Genomic DNA, 24116 nt, shown 5'->3' on the forward strand with positions numbered 1-24116 from the left:
AGAGAATCATACAAATTGAGCACACACAAAATAAGCCCTTTTAAAACTATCGAAATTATAAACGTTAATAGAATTTGAGGGAATGTGATGCCGAGGTGACCCCAAGTCATGTTGTCTTTCTGCATCTGCGTACTGTACCCTGCACAATTGCGTCCATTTTTAGACCGTTTCCTTCTCATGAGAATCATGTGGCATGGAGGCCAAGTGAGAGGCAAGTGTGCCCAGGACTCACAAGAACATCATGAGCACCGACTGAATGCGCAGCATGTGGTCTCCACTTAGTGCCAGCTTCACGTTGCTCTGATTTAAGAGCGTCGCAACTGCAGACACACGTTGCCTTTCTCTTTCATTTCGATCACGTCTCTCTATATATATGTAAAAACATATCTGTCGATTTAATCGTGCAAATATCTAAGTAAGTTTAAGGTCTTAGAGGGCAGGCACTTTGTCACGGGTCTTTGTACCCCATCATATGCTTTGCAGATCATAGACAATGGTGTTGATTTTATTTGATAAAAAAGTTCTGTCTTCCAAAAGAAATCTCTGTATTTATATATCAACAGAGATCATCTGAATCATGGAATTGTTTAGATAGAAGTTCTTGGTAAACTTACAAATGTAATTTTCTTCCTGGATCATAAGCAGCATTGTTTTTGTCATCTCCATAAACTGTGCGAGTTTTGAAATGCAGGTGAAAAGGTGCATGAGGAATCAAAAGAAATTCTCACCTTTTCCTGTGCTTACTTTGTTCACTTTTGTTTGGCCAAGAAAGAAGCAGTGTTTGCCAAAGGAATAGTAGACCTCAGGGCCTGTTTCTGTGCCTACAAGTCCAAGAGGTCACTGGCTTGCCCCTTCCTGAAGGCTGTAATTACAGGCAGAGGAGTATTTATTTTCCAGTAAGGTGACCAGAATGTTGAGTGGAGAAGACTGTTTACGGGAGTACTGTGTGTTTAGGGGTTATATAAAACCTCAGGAGAGATAATAGGAAAGTGGGACTGGTTTTCTTCAAATATTCAATAATATTATTCAATAATAATATTATTATTCAATAATTATTATATTCAATAATATTCAAGACTCTGGAAATGTTCTAAAGTACAATAACAGAGATGAATATAAGGTCAAATTAGGTGATCGTGGGGTTAACAGACTGAATTAACTGAATAAAGAAGAGGAATTTCTAATAGGATATAATCTATTTGGCAATTGATTGAATATAAACTTACATGTGGTTCCAAAATCATGGCAAATAAGAATCAGTAAATGTATTAGTAAGAGTAATTGATACATATTTATAATTTAATAAACACCAATTATATTGGGTTTATCTACAGGCAATGGGGGAAAAATGAGCAACATGTCTTACTTGCAACTAAACTCACTCTCATTTTAGGAATAGTTCTACAAAAAGTATCAATTGCAAGTAGTCTTTGGCATACCTAGCCCAAGATCACTTCTGTTACTGACCAAGTATTAAGGATATTAGTCAGTGTTTGCAAAATGATTAATAATATATAAGTGGTAGTTTATCAACAGTAGATAAAACTTATGGTTAATGTCAAAAGGTCAAAGTACAGGTTGTTGACATGTACAAGGAAGACTAAAATATAGCCTTGTTTTTAAAAATGGTATCACATTCTGGTAAATTATGACTAGTTTTGAAGATTTTTCTGTCCAGACACTTTCTAGAATCAAATGCTTAAGAAAATATGCGTACCAATTACAGATTTTTACACTGGGTTTGTCTTGAAGGCACAATAATTGCCCGTATGCCTCTTCCCCTATCTCCATTTGTTTTTAGTAGATTCTGCACAGGAAAATATGTCACCTCTGTTTTGAAAATTTAGAGTTCATTATTTGTGGTACAGTTATGGATTACAGAAAAAAAAATGTATACCAGGATTTCGAGACACCTAACAAAAGATATTATTGGGCGGTACCTGTGGCTCAAGGAGTAGGGCACCGGTCCCATATGCTGGAGGTGGCGGGTTCAAACCCAGCCCCGGCCAAAAACCACACACACAAAAAAAAAAAGATATTATTAAAAAATAAACTCCAGAATATCATGGGGTCCATGGTGTAAAGTATACACTATTGTGTATCTTATAACCCTGGTGATAAGATAACAATCCAATTGAATGCAGATGAACTCATGAAAAATGAAGGATTATGAAATATTTGCAAAGTAAACGCCTAAATTTTCATAAGTAAATATTAATTAAGCACTTGTGTGATCTTTAGATATTAAAGTTTTCCCTGTATGCCCTTGGCCCTTGGAACCAGCTGTTACATATAACTCCCAAGACCATATTGAATGCTCTGTATGCTGGGGGCTCAAGAACAAGTTAAGATACAGTCAAATTTTCTATTTTTCTCTGCCAAAATATAATAAAAATCTGTTCCAGTGAATGGCTGGGAAATTATTTTAATAACAACATTGGCATCTCTTCATTCTCCCCATTAGCAAAGCTTTCCTTTTATACTCTCAACTATGAGTAAATCACAAGTTTAACTGAATTGTTTGTTTAATGCTCTGTTTCCTTCTAACCTTATTCCCGTCTATCAACCTCAACCCAGTTCCCCAGTGGCTCAGGAAACCCGCAGTCGGGATTAAGTAATAGTTTACACAACCTTCCTCGTTCATTAACCAGTGTTGACATTCTCATTCTTCTGCTCCAGCCTTTTTTGAGACTTGCTGAAGCACCTTAACCAGCCGCTAGTTTGGGTGCAACTAACAATGCCTATTTAATCAAGAAGTTTAATATTTCCAAGGAATCATCATCCTATCTCAGACTTCTTCATTAAGCACAGTCTAAGTCAGGCTCCTTCTATTCTTTATTTAAAACAAAACCTGGTTTCATTCATAGTAAATACTAAGTTTAAAAAATTCTTTAGTACTGCTCTTTTTCTACATACATGCAAAGCAGAAACAGAAAATGTACCTCATCATACCAGACACGGTATTTTTTAGTGTATTAAAAATGATGCCAATAAAATAAAACTAGATCTGCCCTGGATCCTCCTCACCTCTAGCCAATCTATTCGTCTCCAAAGTGCTGCTTGAGTAAGAAATTTTTTCCCGAGAGCAAACCCTTTTGTCTAACCGCATCCCTGAAAATAATTTGAGTGCACCCCAGTGGTTTCAGAGTAAACTCCACACGCATTGACTTTCACGGAGCCCTGGCTGTTGTTTCCTGGTCCTCCCTCACACGCAGTGGAGTGCTGGTAAATGTTTAACTTTGCAGAGGGTGTGAGGGTGGGGGTGCAGAGAGAAGCCCTGAAATGTAGTGTTTGCCAATTTCTATGGTGTAAAGGCTCCCACCAAGCCAATTTCAAGCTGCCGCGGAAGCAGTTTTTTGTCACTGACCAGAAATTAGGAAGAAATGAACCTAGCTGGCTCTGTGACTGGTAGGAGATGGCCCCAGCACACCCAGGCCGCCCTGCCCTACACACGCCCTATGGCTCTGCAGTTCCCGGAATCCACCAGGCTCCCTCCCAGCCTTGCTTAACATTAATTGCTTGGATTGCCTCAGTTCCCTTGAGTATTCATTTTGTCAGGTTACCACCTTTTCTCTATTCTTTAAAACTCCACTCAGGTGTATCCTTCCCCAGGAAATTTTCTCTAGCTGCTTCCCCCTCGTTGCCCCCGCCCCCACCCTGCCTTTCCTGAGTACACCATGGCACTCTGTGCTTCTCTCCGCCATGTCTCGTATGCACCACCCTCGGCGGCAGTGTGTTCACCAGCTCCCTCGTCGGCCACCTGAAGATATGATCCCGGTGCCTAACACAATAGCTTAGACAAAATAGATGTCTATCGAATGATTGGATAATTATGTTAAAGCCTATTTATTTCAAGTACTGCAATGGGACGCTGATGAGTAACATTAATTTTTTAGATAAAACTTTTGCAATCTTTTTCCTCCAAATTTCTAAAAACTACTATCTAAAATTAAGACGTTTCCAAGAATTAAAGTACCACTGAAAAAAAACTGGAAAGGTCCCCTCACCATTACGTATGCCCCTTCCTTAGGCACAGCTGCACACACACACACACACACACACACACACACACACACACACACACACGGTCCTCTTAACACCAGCACCAACAGTCTAGAACGAACATGGATCAAAGAACAAAGAAGGAGAAGGAAAGATGAAGATCGGGAGGGTGAATAAGAACTCCAGAACTTTGTACTTCATTGAAATTGGGAGCACAGAATTAAAGCCATTAAAAGGACAAGGCAGGAATACTTTCTCTGCTCCCTGAGGCTTTCTCCAGCCTTTCAACAGAACTCACCCTTTTTTTTGTGATTTTTGGCAGGGGCTGGGTTTGAACCTGCCACCTCCGGCATATGGGACCGGCGCCCTACTCCTTGAGCCACAGGCGCCGCCCAGAACTCACCCTTTGAGTGGGTGACACCGTCTGTACCAAGGGCAGTGGTTCCCATAGGGATACCCCTACCCTTGCTCTTGATGTTTGCATTCGGAATCCACAGATTTTGACTATTGGCCACCAGTCTATGATTTCAAGTTGAAAATGATACCCGGGTTAAGGACAAAAAAGTTAAGGGCAAAGGTCTTTGTCAATCCCACCCATGCTGTGGCTGCAGGACTGTGCTGTGCAGCAGCTTCACCTGTGAGCACCAATCAATGCTCGGGATGGGAGAAGCTTTCCTGAGTTTGGCCTTGATGTAGACACCCTGAGATGGGAAGAACTGGCTATGGGCCGCAGGGACCTTGGCCGCTGAGAAAGTTGCCACAGGGAGATTTCTGATAAGCAGTTCTGGTCAGGAACAAGGGAAGAAGATGAGTAAAGAGGCTCACTCCACAGTGGTAAGATGGAAAGAAGGGATAAGAAGTCAGGAGAGCTGGATTAATGGCAGGCTGGAACACAGTTGTGGGCACCAATGATGTATCGGGGCACAATTAAAGGGTCCTATTGCATGTCTTTCACCTGTCCTGCCCCTTCACCAAGGCATTTATCAGCCTGTTTCTATTGAGCGTGACACTGTTAGGCACATAAACAGATGTGGCTCTTTTCACCTCCAGGAGGAACTACTTCTGATGTGTTGGTTAGTATCTTCTGAATATCTCTTACAATTCCAGGAGTAAGTCTGTTAACACGTTGACTGCCACGTGAGTTAGAGTACCATACACTGGTTTTGAGCCCAAAGCCTTGTGAAGTATATCTGGCTCACAAGTCTCTTGCACATGGACTGCCACACTAGAAGAAATTTTTTTCTTTGAGGCCACAATGTTTTATTAGATCAAGTCATGTGAGTTATAAATGCTTCACAAGGCACTGAGCTCAAAACTAGCATGAGTTAAATATGACTAACAATGGCAGTTAATGTGCTTGACCCAATAAAACACCATGATGCCAAGGAAAAGCATTCTTTTCTAGTGTGGCAGACGATGTGTTAAAATTCAGTTTCCGTTAACTAAGCAGAGAAAGGCCAAAAACCTCTTTATGCTAAGCATGAAAACCTGTCTCACTCGGCCCATGTTCACTCTGAATCACTCTGTCAGTCCTGGCTGTGATTGAAATGCAATGTGAAGACTGCTAACCGAAACCACATGGACCCAGCCTGTCTCAGATCTGATTCACCTTAGGAAATGATGAAAAAGAGGCAAAAGTTTTTAACACTTAGAATTCCAAAGCCCATACTCTTGTAGGACTGTGAGAGTTTTGAATCGTGGATAAATATTGTGAGTGTTTTGAATCGTGGGCTAAAGAGAGTGGATAAATATTTATTTCATCTGTGTTTTAATGCATTTGTACACATTTACATAAATCCATACACACATTATACAAAATATATTCTGCTGAAGGATTTCTCTCTTTTTTTCTTCACTAATCCAACGTCTAGCAAGAGCTTGCTCAACTTCAGCCTCTGCCAAGATCCTTCTCCAGTTGTTTAAGTCCACACTGACCTTTTCCTTTTCCTAGTCTGAGAGCAGTTCTGCCTGTACAGTATTGCGCTGAGTTCTTTGTATGCACTTTGCATTATTAGTGGACTATCTGATGTGTCGGCCTCTCGTCTCCCTATGTTGGCAGTGTCTTCAGACTGGACCCAGGTAGAAGCATTTGCTAGGGTTGGCAAACTGTGGCAACAAGTTGAATTATTTTTTAAGGGGTTAAATGCACATGTATGACACGCAAACAAAAATAGGAGACGGGAACCTAATGGCCCTCAGAGACTAACATCTTCTATCTAACCCTGTATTTTAAAAAAAGCAGGCCAGCCCTGGCTTTAGAGAATAATAATAAAAAGCAATTGCAGACAGATAACAGTTCTGCAAATTTCGGAGAGCCAGGGCTGACCTTACTTATGAGCTGTAAGTAATACTATTCCATAGGTATGAGTGTTTCCACTTTACAGATGAAGGAACTGAGGCTTGTTGATCTAAGTATTTAGAATGTCGGGTTTTGTCCTTATAGGCATTATGAGGGGTCACCAACCAGCAACAGTAATGGAATTTCTATTTTAGTTGCACAACAGCAGAGACTTATATCTTTTTTGTTTGTTGCCATGTTCTTTAGCACCTAGAACAGTGACTGTCACAGGGTATGGCTTTGTATTCATTCCGTAGAGCTGCCAGAACAAGTATCTCACTAACAAATTTGGTGGCTTAAAACAACAGAAATTTACTCTCACATAGTTCTGGAATATAGCAATCCACAATCAAGGTGTCAGCACAGCCATGCGCCCTCTGACGGCTCCAGGAAAGAATCCTTCCTGGCCTCTGGTGGTTCTGGAGTCCCAGGTGTTCCTCGGGTGATGCGGTGTCACTCTGATGTCTGCCTCCATCGGAGCCTCTGCAGGCTCCCGCGGTGTCTCTCTGTGGCCTCTCTTCATCTTCTACAAGGACAACAGTCATTGGACCCAGGACCCACATGAAATCCAAGATGATTTTATCTCAAGATCCTTAACTTACTACATATCAGAGCTTATTTCCAAATAAGTTCCCATTCAGATGTTCCGTATGGATGGGAATTCTGGAGGAACACTGTCCAGCCTGCTCCAGGTCTGAGCATCCCTGGGTGACTAAATGAATGAAGCCACCATTTAACATGTTCCTGGAACTAGATTCATTTGATTTAAACTTCGAAACAATGTTGTCATGTAGGTATGTGTCCAAGTGAGAAACTGAGGTTTAGCGATCTAGGAACCCCGAGTTTGCACAGCTAGGAAACGCAAGGCCATTTCACACTGTTCTCCACTAGCCTAGTGTGGTTATCACAGGACATGCTGAGAAAGTGTTTGAGAAGCATTACTCTAAAAGTTGTAGGAGTGGGCTTGAAGAAGAAGATTTTAGAAGAAAATCAGATATAGGAGGCCAAGTATGAGAATTCCTTTAATTCAGTAGAAAAATGTAAAATAAATGGATACAGACAAGCAAGAAAGGCTCCAAAATGGCTCAGACCTCAAAGTTAGGGATAGAGTGGGGGTGGCTACCGATGCTGTATAGAAGTAGGAAGCCGGAAGAAGGGATCAGTTTGGAAAGAAAAATGATTGACTTTGAAAATCATCAGTGGCATATTCAAACATAGCCTGAAGACAGTTGCCAAGATAGGCTGGTCCTCAGAGGAGAGGATGCTGATGGGTGTGTAAAAATTAGGTCATTGCCAGGAGGCTGCTAGGGCAGATCGCCTGCAATATCCATCACCTTGTGAGTCACCAGCATCGAGCCAGAGCTGGCGGCCAGACACCTGCCTCTGCTATGTTCAAGACCATGGGAGGCTGCACATGCAGCTGCAGAGAAGGCCATTTCTTCCCCCTGCATTTCAGCCCTCTTTTAACTCTGCCCTCCAGCCTGGCTCCCCTGCTAGGACTCCAGCTGGGGATCTCAACTTGTGACGAACTCATAGCTCAAACTGTAAGGCAAGATTACTGCGCGAGGTGGGGGGTTCCTGGAAGCAGAAATGTTGAGGATGAGTTTTCTTTTCAACTGTGCCCACAACTTCAGACTGAGTCTCTTCATAGCACAAGGCAAAGTGGTGAGATTCTTAGCATCCGACCACACCACCCTAACAGTCTGGCCTTGCATGAAAGGCCACAAAGAGAAGGACCTGTCCTGCTGAGAAATACCTCTTCTGCATTTTACAGAGACTCCAGGCTTCAATATCAACATCTTAGACATCTGAGTACAAACTGTAAGGAGTTAAAATATGCCTGTAAGAGACATAACCAGAAACTGAAGCTTAAAGCTTCGTGCCTCTGCCCATAGTCAGTTCCACACCATCTTCCCTCCCAGTCCTACTTAATAAAAAGAGAAGAGAACACAGGAGGGAAATGTAAGCAGTTGAGTTTTTAACCAACATAGGAAATGCTCAGCAGGGGTGTCCAACCTTTTTTTTCCTCTACCAAATGTTGGAAGAAAAGACTTGTTTGGGCCACACATTAAATACACAAACACTAATCAAAGCTTATGAGCAAAAATAAATAAATAAAAACACTCTATGCCTACTTTTTGTAATATCTGACACCACAGATAAGCAGAAGTCTTCATAAAACCAGCATGTGCCCCGTGGGTCACAGGCTGGACACCCCCGCTCTGGGTGGAGGGACTTTATTTTGAAACACGTGCCCCCACTGAACGGGTGTACTGCACACTTCCTGGGTGAAGGGCACAACTGCAGCCCAGACTTTAACCTTATAAAAGCAAACTATGCAACCTAATCGTATGTACCCCAATATTAATCTGAAATTTAAAAAAAGAAACACGTATCACCAGGAAACCATTATTATGTGTACCTAGAATTTGTACAAAGTAGAATTATGAATAAAGTTCATATTAAAATTCTTCTGGTAACTTAGTCATGCTCGGGGAGGGAAGAAAGGTGGGATAAGTGAATTGGCAAAGATTTTATGGATAATACATTTTTAAAAAATTTACCTGCAAGTCTGATTAAATTATCTATAGGTGAGCTAAATCAGTCCTATAGATCAATTAAAAGAATCACTATTTTAAATATATCACATCCTTAATTACACTGAATTAAATATAATTGCATATTCACTGCATACATCATAATGTTAATTAGGGGAACATTTTGAATCAAATATGTTGAGGTATATAGAACTTTAATTTTCTTTTTATAAAAAAGCTATGTCTTAGTCAAGGAAAGAATGTCTGGCAAGTGCTCATAAAAAGATTAAGAAAGAATTAATTAAGGTATTGCATCGAAGCTTACGGATTATAGAGTAATTCCTATTACTTAATTCTAAGACAGTACATGAGACTTTGTGTTAAGGAACAAGTTTGTAAGAACTTTTTAAAAAAAATAAAATAAAACAGTGTCTACCATTGGTTGTCAGAGTCACATAATTGTAATAGAAGTTGATAAACCTTGAAAAATTTATTGTTTTTAAAAACTTCTCATAGAATCCATACCTTATCGAGATTTGGAGATAGCCTATGCTGGTTGGAGGACAGTGATTGTTTACTTCTTGGTGACCTAAATATACCAAGCAGTGGTTTGTTCTGACAACTGGCCGATGGCAGTGTGGTGACTGCAAGCCCTGGGGACGCTTTGGGAAGCCTTGGGAAGCCACCGCAGAACTGGAAGAGAACTTAGGAATCAATTTGCTCACCTCCTCCCTTTACAGACGGAAAACATACCACTGAGGTTGGTGGTGCAGAACCTGGGGCAAGATGGCCTAGGTCTAATCCTGGCCCCACACTGCTGGCCACATCACCACTCAGCACCTCAGCTTTTTCCTGGGCTTGTTGTTATGAGATTTCGTGAATTGATATTCATAAAGCGCTTAGAACTGTGTCTAAGACGTTGTAGACACTAGGAACAAACATTTGTTAAATAATATGAAACTGAGACCAAAGAAATCAAGTGATTTTCCCAGGGTCATGCCACTCGTCAAACCCTCCATGGAGTCAAGCCAGCGCTATCCCTCAGGCAGGCCCACTCTTCCTCTAGGCCACCCAGAGAGCTGGTCTGCCTCAGAAATGCTGTAAGAGTCTTATGTAGAAAGCATGAGGCAGTGTAAGGAGTACTAGATTTGAAATCAACAACTAGGTTTCAAGCTCTAGTATTTATTGACTTACCTCTCTGAACCTCACTTTCTTTGTCTGCAAGATTCTGATAATAATGACAAGCCCAAGTCATATTGGTTGAGGGGATCGAATGAGCAAACCATCAGCCATTGTGCAAATATTATATAGCATTATTACTGTGGGCTAAGAAAAACCAGAAGCATGTTCCAAAATTGCTTAGGACATCAAGAAGCTGGGGTGAGGAAAGTCCTTGATAAACACTCCACATCTTTGTTCCCTTTTTTTTTTTTTGAGACAGAGTCACTCTATCACCCTGGGTGGAGTGCCATGGCATCATTCCTCACAGAAGCTTCAAACTCCTGGGCTCAAGCTATCCTTCTCCCTCAGCCTCCTGTGTAACTGGGACTATAGGCACCCACCACAACACCTGGCTAGTTTTTCTATTTTTAATAGAGACAGGATCTTGCTCTTGCTCAGCCTGGTCTCAAACTCCTGAGCTCAGGCAATCCACTGCCTTGGTCTCCCGAAGTGCTAGGATTACAGGTGTGAGTCAACACACCAGACCCCCTCACTTTTCATTTATTCATTATTTTAAAATTTAGTTTTATTATGATATGCTTCATGTATATGTAAGAATTATGTATAGGCATTCACCACTTAATGATAGGGATGTGTTCTGAGAAATGTGTCATTAGGTGATTTCATCATCACACAAATACTACAGAGTGTACTCACACAAACCTAGGTGGTGTTGCCAGCTACACATGCAGGCTGTGCGGTATAGCTTCCTGCTCCTCGGCTGCACACCTGCACATCATGCTACTATCCTGAATACTGCGGGCAGTCATAACCCAGTGGCATTTGTGGATCTGAACATAATCTCAATCCAGAAAAGGTAGAGTGAAAACACAGTATTATAGTCTTACGGAACCACTGTCATATATTTGGTCTACTGTTGACTGAAATGTCATTATGCAGCACCTGACTGTACTGTATACAGGCGGTGCCAAAAAGTGTATACACTTTTTAATAAAATAAAAAACTGTATTAAAACTGTACTACCCAAGTCACATTGGCTTCTGCAATTACAAGATATACAAAATATAACATAACAAACATTTTTGGTCATATTCAGTATGACAGAGGGTGCCAAAAAAAGTACACATATTTTAAGTGAAGTTACCTATGTATTACTTTGGAAGTTGAATGGAAGGTACCCTTACTGGTCACATGTACCTCGACATGCTGTGCACATTCATTTACCTGCAGTTCAGACACTTTGGGGGAATGATCCATTTTACTTCCAACAAGATCTCTTAAAATGTGTATACATCTTAAAACCTGAAATAAAAATGCATATATATTTTTGGCACCCCCTGTATATGAATGTATATATATACACACACATATATCATATGAATGCATGGGTATTTTTGTGTATATATATTAAAAATATGAAAACTACAACAAATACCCATGTCTCTACCACCAGCCTTAAGAAAAGACAGTGTTACCAATGCCTTTGAAACCCCTCTGTATGTCCCATCCCAGTAATCTCTTCCTGCTCCCAGGAGGGTGGTACACAATTGTGAGTTGTATGTTCATCTTTCCTTTGCCTGTAGTTGCACTACTTGTGTTTATACCCAAACAATACACTCTACTGGGTGAATGGGTTTTTTCCTTAATTCTTTTTCCTTCTTGACTCAAACATCTCAACTACACGGTGTCCTCCTGTACCCTCATATCATCCACCTTGTTCTTTGTCACTGTTTCCCTTCCCTGCCCAATAAAGTACATTACCTCTGTCATTCTAGAAACCTAACAAGACACTTTAGAAAAGGGCCAGGTTTGCTTCAGGTTTACCTAAGAAAGGAACAGGTGTCCCTGACTGGCGGAACTGGAGCATCAGTTGCCACAGTGATGCACGGATCCAATAAGGAGCTGGGACTTGCATCAGGATAACCACTCTGAGATCCCTTAGTGTCCTCGGTGAACACCTCACCACTGTCTTTGAGCTTTTACAGTAGAAAGCTTAAAGCTTAAAGCATTTTAAGGGGGCAAAAGGTGAAAAGGCTAAGTCAAGGCAGGATATCTTGCTGTACTAAGGAATTTGGACTTTTTCTACAGGCCCTTGAGAAGCAACTAAGATTTGGAGGAAGGGAATGACAGCTTAAGATTGCTTCAAGGCAGAAAAGATGGGAGACCAGAAGGCCAGTGAGAAGGCACCAAGGCTGGGCCAGTGGTACAGGTGTGGGTGTAGGGCTGCCCGGGACTTAGAGACTGGCTGAATGTAGGAAACACTACAGAAACAAGCTGGTGATGACAGCATTTCAAAGTTACCTGAATGAAAGCATGGTCATGTTCATGAACCAAACTAGGTAACAAGGAGAACTAGATTTGAGAGCCATGCTGATTATTACAGCTCAAAATGATATCGTTTACCTCCTAGTCATTATCTCGAAAATAATAATTAATTTCATCCCTAAAACAAGGGACGAGAGTAAGATGAGCTCAAAGGCCCTTTCATTTTTCCAAACGTACAGTCCTCAGAACCTTGTCCAGCCTGGCAAACAAAAGCAAAAGAAATTCAGGAGTATGAGCATGTGATGCCTGTCCCTGGGTGAACTGGGCGCTGTGACTGAGCCTGGAAGAACATCAGCACACAGTGACTGATGTGACTGAGCCTTTGGCTCACTGAGCCTCCTCATCCTTGAATCAAGTCTGATGAAATCTCGCTGGTCTGCTGTGAGTTTTGTCATGTGTGAAAATGACCAGCTCAGTACCTGGCACGTTCCGAGTGCAGGGTAAAATTGACTTCCTCCCTCCCTTCCTTTCCTTTTTCCTCCCTTTGTTACCATTAAAGAGAGTCAGCCTGGCTCCCTGCTGCCGGTGTGAAACCTCCTCCATAGTCTCTTCTGCAGTTCCCCGGCACAGTTACTGTTCCAGAGGAGTGCTGTCCACCAGCTATGTACTGTTTTAACCCAAGGCATAAGATCTCCTGGCTTTGAGAGAAACGCAAGTAGCAAGGAGACTCCTGCAAACAGATGTGCTGCTGTTCTTCCAGCTGCAGCACCCCGATCCCCAAATGCTGCACCCAGGATCTGTGTGGACAGTACTGTGATGAGGCAGCCCCCTCAACCCTGCACAAAGGAGCAGCAAACACATTCACACATCTTTAAGGGATATAGTGCATCAGTCTGAGATTTACTCTCATGTGCACAATGCTTTACCTCTGTGATGCTAAGAGCTTAAACCAAGGCCCTATTTTAGCTATTAGTTACAAGTTCTACTGTAGAAGCTCAAAGACAGTGTGCAGGCCTGCAAGCTGGGTCCTGCTTCCCTGACCCTAGTCATTGGGTTTGTCAGGGTTCTCAGCAAGAGGAGACAAGGGGTATCCCCTCTCCTGCAGTGAATGCCAGAATGTTAATTTTTCCTGCAAGCTAGTACCCCTGTGTCTTCCCTACAGAACTCAGCTATGAGAAAAATGAAAATGATTGGGGTCCCCTGGCTTATGAAATTTGAATGCCACTTGAACCTGACCTGATGTTTGTTTTTTGACTCCAAGGTGCACAGTTTTTCAAGATCAAAAAGTTCTGTAGGTCCTCTTCCAACATTGCAATGCCTATATACTTAGGAATTTTATTTGGGGACAATAGAGACATAAATTACTCCTATCAGTCCTTGAGGAGGTACTATTTAAAGACCTTGCTATTTCCTGAAGGAGAAGCCCAGAAGTGCACAATATAAATATTGCATTAACTTGGATGCAGAGTTCTTCATTCATGCCCTACACATGTGGAACAGGTGCATAGAGGCTAAAGTTCTCGCTGTATTTCTGTCCCTCCACTTAGAGAAGACCAGTGAGTTCCTGCAGGTTTGCAGATTCTCTGAGGCAAGGCTTGGTGAACATTTCCCCTCCATTCCCTTGCTTACTGTGTTAACCAAGGCAGAACAGAAAGCAAGCTGGGTGGACAGGTGGGCTTTCCCTCTCGTGACTTTGCAGATGCAGTGTATTTTTGGTAAGCTGTTATTTATTAAATACTTACTGTATGTTGGGCATCATACCAGGCACAGGGATAAAATATGATAAGACCATCCTAGCCTCTTGTTGATTCAACCTTCTGCTAATAGTTTATCGTCAAAGACTCATTTATTCCACACAGCACATTGTTTTTATATCCCAGTGAATCCATTGTCTCTCCAACAGCACCATACTCCACCTAGGAGTTCCTAGGATGCCACCTAGACTTAGAGGCTTTACAGTTCCTAGGATGCCACCTAGACTTAGAGGAAAACAGAAAGCTCTAGAAAAGAAGGAACAAAATAACCACAAAAGCTTGTTCCTGAGAGCAGCCACCTCTATAACGGAATACTTGGAGTGGCTTAGATTTAAACTGGTCCTTGTTCCTTTAAGCAGCTACCCTTAGCTCTGGCTATCTGCAAAATGGATGATCGATCACCAATAGAAACTTAATTATCAATTAATCGGTTACTATTGAATTGCTGGCTCATCTCAGTCATCTGCATCTCCTTAGAGTAATCCATAGTACTTTAGTGAAGAAAAACTTTGAATTAAAGTGAAATAACGCACATTCATCTATCAAAAGAAATGTCTAGAAGTAAAATATCTTAATTACAAGAGTTGGCAGGGTTAGCATCTTTAAGATTCTGCTAATTTATAGCCATTTGAAATGAAGTAATAGTTGTTCATATATGTAAAATAGAGCATTTTAGATGGTTTAACCATGAAAGTCAATAGATGTAAGAATTCTGCTCCTTGTGACAAACATTTGATCTGAAGGAGTACAGTCACTATACGGAAGGATCAATAAACTTTCTGTTTGTTCTTGAACAGTCAATTGGTTTGATATATACTATGACAACTTTCTGATTATTATAATAGGACCACATTGAAGAATTTCTAACTTTCCAATTATTTTTGCATACCTATAGCTACATACAAATGTATGTAAGAATGAACGTTTTTTCTCTTCTTCCAAGGTAGACTTCATTTTCCTTAATACATCCTCCTGCTCTCCTCATCCGCCCCAGACTTGTCCATTCACGGCTCTCATTCAGGACAGCTGGGAGACAAGCACTCTCATTTGTCCCTAATGAACACTTAACTACCCCATTCCTGGAAAAATAAAAATAGCTTTAGGAGTAGGGTGCCTGCCCCATATGCCGGAGGTGATGGGTTCAAACTCAGCCCTGGACATAAACTGCAAAAAAAAAAAATGGCTTTAATGATTTTTATTTCCTATCTCCATCCTCATCCCGTATCTACCCATAACTGATTAATTTACGTGTTCTTTCATTCGTTCAATTAATATTATTCAATATCTACTATGCATATTTAATCAGCTACTTGCAATACAGTGGTGAACAGTCAGGGTCCCTGATCTCAGAGAGCCACTTGGGAGAAGTTTCTCATCATCTTATAATCATGCAAGCAGATACTAAGCTGCAATCGTGACAGCTATGCAACGCTATGGTACATAAATAAAAGGTATCATGATGCTCTCTACCAGAGGCATTTGACCTAGATGTTGGGGTTAGGGCGAACCTCCTGAGGAATGGGGGTGGACTAAGATCTGAAGGAGGTGTAGGAGTTACCAAGGTGAATGGAGCTGGAAGGAGCATTCCAGGCAGTGGAAGCAGCATGTAAAAAGGTCCTTAATGGGAAGACACGTGGTATATTTGGAGAACTGGAAGAAGGCTGGGACCCTGGAGCACAGAGAGCACGGATGCGGAGGAGCTGGACAGCAGCCAGATGATGGGAAGCCCAGCAGGTCACATGAAGAATCTTGTCCTTTATCCTACTACAAGCAAGGGTGAAGCATTAAGTGCTTTAAGTAGAGGAGGATATGATCAGATTTGCATTTTAAAAAGAAAATTCTGCTGCAGTGTGGAGAACAGATCACCTGATAAGGATGGCAGTGGAGGGGTGGGTGTAGTTAGGAAGCTATTGCTATAGTCCAGGAAAAGGGTGGGGTGGCTGGAATGAGGATTGTGGTGAGGCAGGTAGAGGAGATGGAATGGGGCGAGGAGGTGTTTAGAAAGTGAAATGAATGGGAGTTGATGGGAACTGAGGGAGACAGAGGAATTGGAGGTGACACTTAAATTTCTAACTTGTTTACCTGGAGAGATGTTGAGCATTCATTGGGACGTGTAGCGTCCTGAGATCAGGCAGAAGACTGTGGTTTCTGCCATGGACATGTTAAGTCTGAGGTTTCTGAGACAAGTGAGTGGAGATGCAAATATGTGTCAGCTGAGTACCAGACATCCCAGGAGAAACTGAGATTGTCTGGGGAGAGCGTGAAGAGAGAGTGGAGGGGCACCCCAGGGTGGATCCCAGAGAAACCCTAACATCGGTAGCCAGGCCTGGGTGGTTCCGCCAAGGAGACGGGACTGGCACAGCCTGGAAGGCAGAAAAAAAACCAGGAGACTGAAGCATCCAGTGGAAGGAAGGAATCCACAGTGCTTAATTGTCTCATATTACTGAACAACATTTTTAAAAAACCTTCCATTTGAGGTTGTACCTAAAGGATATTATTTATCAGATTAAGTGGGTAATTATCTTTCAATACTTTGGTTACTTTTACATTTTTTGAGACCTTCACATAATGATGACAAGTATTTCATTGGTGTTCTCTATATGCTGGGTTCTATTGTAAGGGATTTATATAAACTAGCTTATTTAATCTTTATGGCAACTCTGTAAGGTAAGTACCATTTCTGTAGTTCTCCCTATTTTATGGATGGGGGGAAGGATGAAACAAAGATTACAAGAATTGCTGTGTACAAAAAGATTATAGGAATTATACAAAGCAAGTCAAAACAAGTGAGTTTTGGGGACTCGGATTTGATGTGGGCACTTGGATCTAAGCTTTGCTGCCTCCCCTGAATTACCTGTAACCGCCACTCCCCCACCCGACCCCGGCCACCTCTCTGCTCTGCACACAAATGCACAGAGGCACACGTTTAAAAATGTAATGTCATAGTAGGACTCTAGTGTTTATTTTTACTACGGTTAAAATTCATATCACTGGACTTGCCTGCTAGAAGCATTCCCTGTATGTCAAGGGCTGAGAGGGTTCAGGTGTGGGGTTTTTTATGATGGCACTAGCCATGTTCCATCTTTGAGCACGCACATGTTGAACCATGGTGCAAATTGTGATGGTCAGGTTTGTCCTGGTTTTAAAGCCGGCAGAGACGATACAGTAGTGAAACTATTCAGTCACTAGAAACGTTTATGCCTATGCGGGCTGTTTATCTATTTGCATGGTAGTCCTAGCCTTGCTCCTCTAAGATCTTAAAAGACACACTGAAAGTTTCTTACTAGCTTGTTTACATCTAGACTCACTTTAACTCTATGACTCTATTGTATTCCAGACACTTCTAAGAAATTCATCAGGCTGTGAAGTACGCAGTGATGAGTATCGAACAGAGTTTACCACAGCTTTGCAACGTGTCGACTTATTCATGGGCCAGTTCAACCAAGTCCTCTTAACATCTATATCCACTTTCATTAAAGGCGACCTCACCATTGCTAATCTGGGGACATCAGAGGGTCGCTTCATGCAGGTATGTGCTTTTTGAGAGTAGTTATGTCTGTTTTATTTAGTATTACGCAATTAATTTGTCTGTTTTTGCAGTAATATTTGCAAATACTGTGAAGTGAAAATCACAGTAGACGCTAGAGGAACAGACTGAGAGCCAAACCATGAAGCCGGGTCCACTCTTTATGAAATCTATGACCTATTTTTGTTAAGTTCTTGAAACGTTCAGTTTGAATGTGGTTGCTTTAAGTTTCTTCCCTGGAATGATTTGGGTTTTTTTTTTTTTTCCATTCACAATTTCTATCACGTGATTGGAAAATAAAATGAAACAATTGAAGCACTTCCAGGCGATGTTTTCCTATTTCAGGGGAAGCTACAGATCAAAGGGGAGCTATTGTGTGAACCGTGCGTCTCCATGAGAAGAAACATTCACATCATTGAGAAATATTGGCAGGAGTTAGGAAGGGACATTATCATCAAAATCCCATTGTAGTCCAAGCTCTCCTGATTTCTGCAAAATGGTAGGGTCAGACAGAAAGAAGTGCAATTACTGAAAAATAAAAAATTCAGATTTTATTAAGAAATGCTTTTAATGGATAGCAACAGTACTTCCATACAATGTGTCAGGCGTGACTGAAGTGACTGTGTTTCCTAGATACAAGAATTGTAACACTTTGAAGAAATTAAAACACTCCTGTGTTAGCTGTGTTACAGCTTTAGTAATTACGGGTGCTTTTAGCATGAGTGTGTTAGTAGATTCTTGATTAATGAAGAATGACAATGGCATATACGGAAATGTTGTAGAAACGTTGAATTTCTATGACTACTAGAAATTTCCTTTAAAAGGAGACACCTATTTTATAATCATCTGATACAGTTAACATCCGCACTAGACAGTGGCTTTTAGTAAACCAATTGAGGATAACGAGGTTTTTCTATGACTTGCCCATCCGCAGATCCTATATCTGTATTCTTTTACAAAACATACTTTGTTTTTAAATTACTATTGTCTGTGTGGCAGTCTGGATATTGGTCATTGCCATATTTTAAGAACTGTAAGTCATGTTTTTCTTATACTAGTGGGCATGGTGAAATTTTTTCAAAGTTATAAACTATGTAAATAAAACCTTTCTGGCTTTAACCTAATCATACAACTCCTGATATCTAATTGTTTCCTGTCTCCACTCCTAAGTTTATTTACTCACCTCATCCATCTTGACCTTTTAATTCTACCCTTAACTTCTCAAAATCTGAAGGAGGGATGCCCACCCAGTCCCATACAGGCATGCACTCTAGCATATTTTAAATATGATTATATCTCTTGTTCCTGTAGAATATGGAGTATTAGTTTGTGTTTGTATGTGTTTTTAATTTACATTGATGGCACTCTGCAGAATTCAGACAAACCTGAAGGGAGAGAAGCTCGCCTCTGTCGATTTCCTAATCCACTCATTATGTTGATTGGCTCCCCTTTATCTTTCTCTCTGCTTTTCCTTTTTTTCAGAATCGTCCATTACCTCACCGATCCAGTTTCAGATTAATAAGATTTCTACAGTCACTCTAGGTGTGACATTTGTTTAACTTCAAAAGTTTCCTGGACTCTTTCCAGATTCTAAAGTTCTAATAAAATTTCATTGTTATGGCCACAGATTGAGCACTTTAGCACAGTGAAAACATTTATAGGACTTGGTAGGAAGCGACTGCTCTGACAGATTAACCTGGAAGGTCCCCTATCTGTTCTTTTACTCCTGACTCCTCCCCCACCCTTATTTGCTGTAAATAAACTGGATTTATTTAGGTTGCTTTATTAATTGAGTAAATAAATTCTGCTATGTGTCAGAGCCCACTACCCAAGAGATGTGTCCTACATCAGTAGAAATGCTGTACTGTAAAGGGACAATCACAGTAGACGCTAGAGCAGTGGTTCTCAACCTGTGGGTCGCGACCCCTTTGGAACAATGAAAATACATCGTGGCTTTAGGAAGGTTGAAAACCACTGCTCTAGAGGAACAAACTGAGACCCCAACATTTTATCCTTGTCCCCCAATATTTGCATAAAAGAAACTATATTTTTCCCAGTAATTGTGTATCCAGAACAAAAGGTAAAAATTTATGAAAAATACTGTTGTCACTGATATTTTTTAAAAAACAGGTGGCTTTTAATTCATCAAATAAGTGTAGAGAGCCTACTAACTTTGCTTGACTAGGCAAAGGAAGGAAGCAAGGAAAATGGTGACACAGAACCCATAAGGAACTAAAATTTTAGTAGAAGAGATGAGAACATTTATTTATCTGACAAAAATAGTATATACAGACAAAGGATGACTGGAAACCCCTGAGGAGCTATTCCTCTCACACTTGCCTGCGAGAATTCTATTCCATTAAATTTTATACAAATAAACCTAAAGCTTTGATATTGTCCAAACAATGAACATCACTGGAATCCAGTTTATTTACAGCAAATAATGGTGGGGGGAGGAGTCAGGAGGAAGGGCACAGATGAGGGACCTCCCAGTTTAGTGTCAGAGCAGTCGCTTCCTACCAAGTCCTATAAATGTTTTCACTGTGCTAAAGCGCTCAATCGGCGACCGGACCTCGATGTCTACAACTCGTGTTTTAATAAATACTATAAAGTTTCTGTTACAAAATTGAATGGACAATTTTTTTTCACAAAGACAGCTGCCATACATGAAAAGGAACAGAAAAATGATTTTACTTCCTTCCTATCCTGAAGCCTAACAGCAAAGTTGCTTTGCAGATTTTTTCTCCCAAGAGTTTGCAGCTGTTTCTGCCTTTCCTATTGTGCTTATGTTCAGCTCTGGCTGGGAACACAAGCTACAGCCCCAGCTGTTGGGTGCAAAGTGAATCAGGTATTTCACAGTGGTTATTTGATTAGAAAGAATTATATTGTTTAGCTAACAATATTATGTGTATGGCAAAGAAGGCATTTTCGACATGTTCCTAACATTTAAACATGTGTAACTTATCTCCTACAGGTGCAACTGGGTCTAGAGGTACTGATGTGTACATAGATTTGAGTCTTGATGTCTGTAGAGCCATGTCACTGTAGACACAGATTTCAAAAACAATTTGTATTCGTATGCAAATGCAAATAACAAGATAAACAATGTAGTAAAATAACAAGATAAACAATGTTTGAGGTAGTAAATAACAAGATAAACAACGTAGTAAAATAACAAGATAAACAATGTTTGAGGTAGTATGCTAAATTATACTGTGAGTATACAGGGAGAAGGCGCCTTTTTACAAATTGGCCAAGTGGACAGAGAAAGGAGCAAGGCTCAAGAGCGTTAACACAGCGTGCAGGGCAACGTGGGAGAGGGAAGAGAGATTCGCGTGAAGATCACAGGACTAATCACAGGGATTGCCCATGTCTCCCCTCCTGAGTTCCTCCTCTAATCTACATCCAAAACAATACTTGCTTTTTTTTTTAACAGCACTTGTATAAGGCCTTTAATCTCTAAATGCAGAGCATTGCTATTAAAATATTTGTGCATGACTCTCAGGCCAGGAAAAGTGTGAGTGTGCATCAGGGATGTGGGTGGGGGTGGGGAAGCATTTCAAGACTTGTTTCAAGTTCAGCTTCAGAATATTAACTGGGCAACTACCATATGCCCCTCTGTGCCTGCTGACACTGCCCACTGCTGGGGCACTGTCATAGCCGCCGTGGGGCTCTGTGGTGTCATCCTGGTTCTTCTCCCATCCCCCTCTTCTCTCCCCAGTTCCTTCGCGCCGTCACCCCTCATCTCTCCTTTTCTCTTCTGCCTTTTAACTGGGCTCATTGGATCTTAAGCCAGAAACATAAAGTGAGAGGAATCACCTAAAAAGACATCCTTTACTCATGATCATTACTTATGATTATTCTTTAAAAAGGATTATAATAGTAATCAGTGAACTTGAGAATAGTTACTCACTTCTAGTATGAAATATCAGTTCATCTGTTGACCTCCTGTCTTCAAATTCCTTCAGTTCTTATGCCTCCATCATGGCTTGTCACTACATTATGTGGGAAGCCTAGGGCATACATCACTTTTGGGATTACTGCTATTTCAGAGCATATAAACACAGACCATCGGCTCATCCAGGCTGTGAGTGGCCGGCAGAAACGCAGCTGAAAGAAGCTTGAACTTGAACACCATTTCTCTTCAGGGACTTCTCATTTACCTGTCTCCTTTATAGAATACTTAGATAAAAATTTTTTTTTCATGTGCACATTATTGACTTAGTTATTTATATCCCTAAAGAACATTAGCTTTAGTGTGTTTCTTTAAAGGAAAATACACTCACAAGTTCTGAAATCTCTTTTGTGTGAAAAGGAGCTCAGTACAAATAATAACTTTAGGATTATGATGGTAACTAAAAAGTCCGGTTCATATATAGCCTCCTAAAATGAATTATTACGTGCTCTTGAAAGGCATATCTTACTCATTGTTACAAACATGGAAATTTAAAATATCACAAATATTTGACACCTTTGGAAAATGCTAAACTTTTGTTTGTTTTGAGTATTGGTTGCAAGGAGTAACTGGGGTTGCTTACACAGTGCTTTTTGGAAAGAGCAGAGAGACATTTTTAAGACATGAAATATATATCTCAGTAGGTTTTTGAATTTCTATCACTTTTAAAAATCACAGAAACAGATGTACTTTGTGTATAGATTGGCTAATCTCACATTCAGTGTGTTTGGAAGAGTGATTTGAAAGTAATGGTTATTTTAAATTTTTTGTACATTTCCTAGCCTGTGTGCCTTTTGATGTTTGAAAAAAAAATTTTTACAAAGGTTTTGATGTAGCATTGACTCATTTTGACTCACTTTTGACTCACTTCAAGAAGTGGAGACAGATACACATTAGTATTGCCATAGTCAGGAAAACCGGTTTGCCTTTTGGGTATACCCAGCCTTCAAGGCATTAAGTTGGAGTAGAAGGATTTGCACTGGTTTACTGAAAAGGGTGAGGGAAAGAGCAGAGAAAAGCTTCATTTGGTTTAACTTTCACTACCCGGTACTTTTGTCTTGCCACTTTCAATTCTGAGCTCTCAATACCAATCCCACTTTCCATTCCTTGGTTTGGGGGGTTGTTTTATTTTTCTCTCTTTTAAAATGTGTACCTCGATTGAAACAAGTAACTCTACTCTTCATATTCTGTTATCTTTCTAAATAAACAATTTCCATCACAAACTGAAGAAGAGAGTAAACTTAAACTGGGCAAGAAACAAGCAGCATCAGATGCAATCTTTGGAAGATGCAGATGAAACTCTCCAAGGTTTTCTAAATTCGGAAACATTTAAAAACCCCATGCCTTCATCAAGGCTAACGTGAACTTAGTGCATTCTGTTCCTATATTAAGGCAATAGATATGCCTTGAGAACCTACTGTGTGCTGGACTCTGTACTGGGAACTCCAGGGAGAGCAGACACCTCCCCGAATCCCTACATCCAGCTGTTGCCCAGACTTCTTATTAATGCTAACATCTTCTTTACTCACATTTTTTTTCTTGAGTCTCAAATCCCAATAATTTGCATCTTCTTTCATTAAGAATGAAATTTTCCTTACTCCTTAACAGAAATCTTGTATTTGTCTTAACTTTTAAATTAAAAATCAATGTAGATGATATCAAAGCTCCAGTCACTTTTATTTGCCTTGAAATAGAACTGCATGTTTTCTATGATAAAAGGGAAATTCACTTCAATCTTCAAAAGATGTTGATTGGCTTAGGCTTCTTGATTACATTTAATCAACCTTTCTATGAGACTGAACCATTTACAATAAGATCTACACTGCTATTTGATCCCAGGATCACCATGTGAAGAAGGGCTGTTGACATATTTTTTAAAAGTTTACCTTCCAGTTTGGATGCACGTGGGGCCACTGAGAGTGTCCCACATGGAAGGCCTAGCTGTAGAATTGAACCTCAGAGCAGTCGGTCATTAAAAGAAGTACATGCCAAGAGGAAGAATTCCAGTGGTTACTTGGGTCTCCCCAAGAATATTAAAGGATATAGAATATTCTTAGTCCACCACAGCTCCGATTAAACTCTCTGTCTGGTTGTCCTCTGACAGCATCCAGGGGCCTCTCCTTCTCTTCCAGGAGGTGCACTCTCATCACACTGATCCAGCTCACCATCCATGCTGCCATCCCCACCCACTCTGTTCCGACCCTCCCACCCCAGAGATATGCCACCAACCCTTCCCCTCTTCTGCCAACCACATGAAACTTAGGAACCAGCCACACCACAGGAGGTGGTGGGGGGGGGTGATCTAGCAAAGCAGCTTCATTTGCATTTACCACCTCCCTGGCATCACCATCTGAGCTCCACCTGCCCTCCTCCACTCCCTACCCACGTCCATGGAAATTGTCTTCCATGAAACCAGCCCCTTGTGCCTAGGCAACTAAAAGAAAAATAAATACATATTTGTGTACCCAAGATAAATGAATATCACACAAAAACTTATATATGAATGTTCATAACAACATTATTCACAATAGCCAAAAAGTGGCAACAACCCAAATGC

General features: G+C 40.8%; 1 protein-coding gene across 3 annotated transcripts in view; it reads left to right on the top strand.

The window, feature by feature from the left end:
- Window positions 1-24116, top strand: part of MET (MET proto-oncogene, receptor tyrosine kinase) — a 118866-nt gene that overhangs the window by 38325 nt on the left and 56425 nt on the right. For all 3 annotated transcript variants that reach the window (XM_053609256.1, XM_053609255.1, XM_053609257.1), the window contains exon 3: window positions 17416-17607. In XM_053609256.1, the coding sequence (XP_053465231.1) occupies window positions 17416-17607 (192 nt within the window). The remainder of the gene's footprint in view (window positions 1-17415; window positions 17608-24116) is intronic.

This window comes from Nycticebus coucang, chromosome 11 (assembly GCF_027406575.1).
Source record: "Nycticebus coucang isolate mNycCou1 chromosome 11, mNycCou1.pri, whole genome shotgun sequence".
Taxonomy (NCBI): Eukaryota; Metazoa; Chordata; class Mammalia; order Primates; family Lorisidae; genus Nycticebus; species Nycticebus coucang.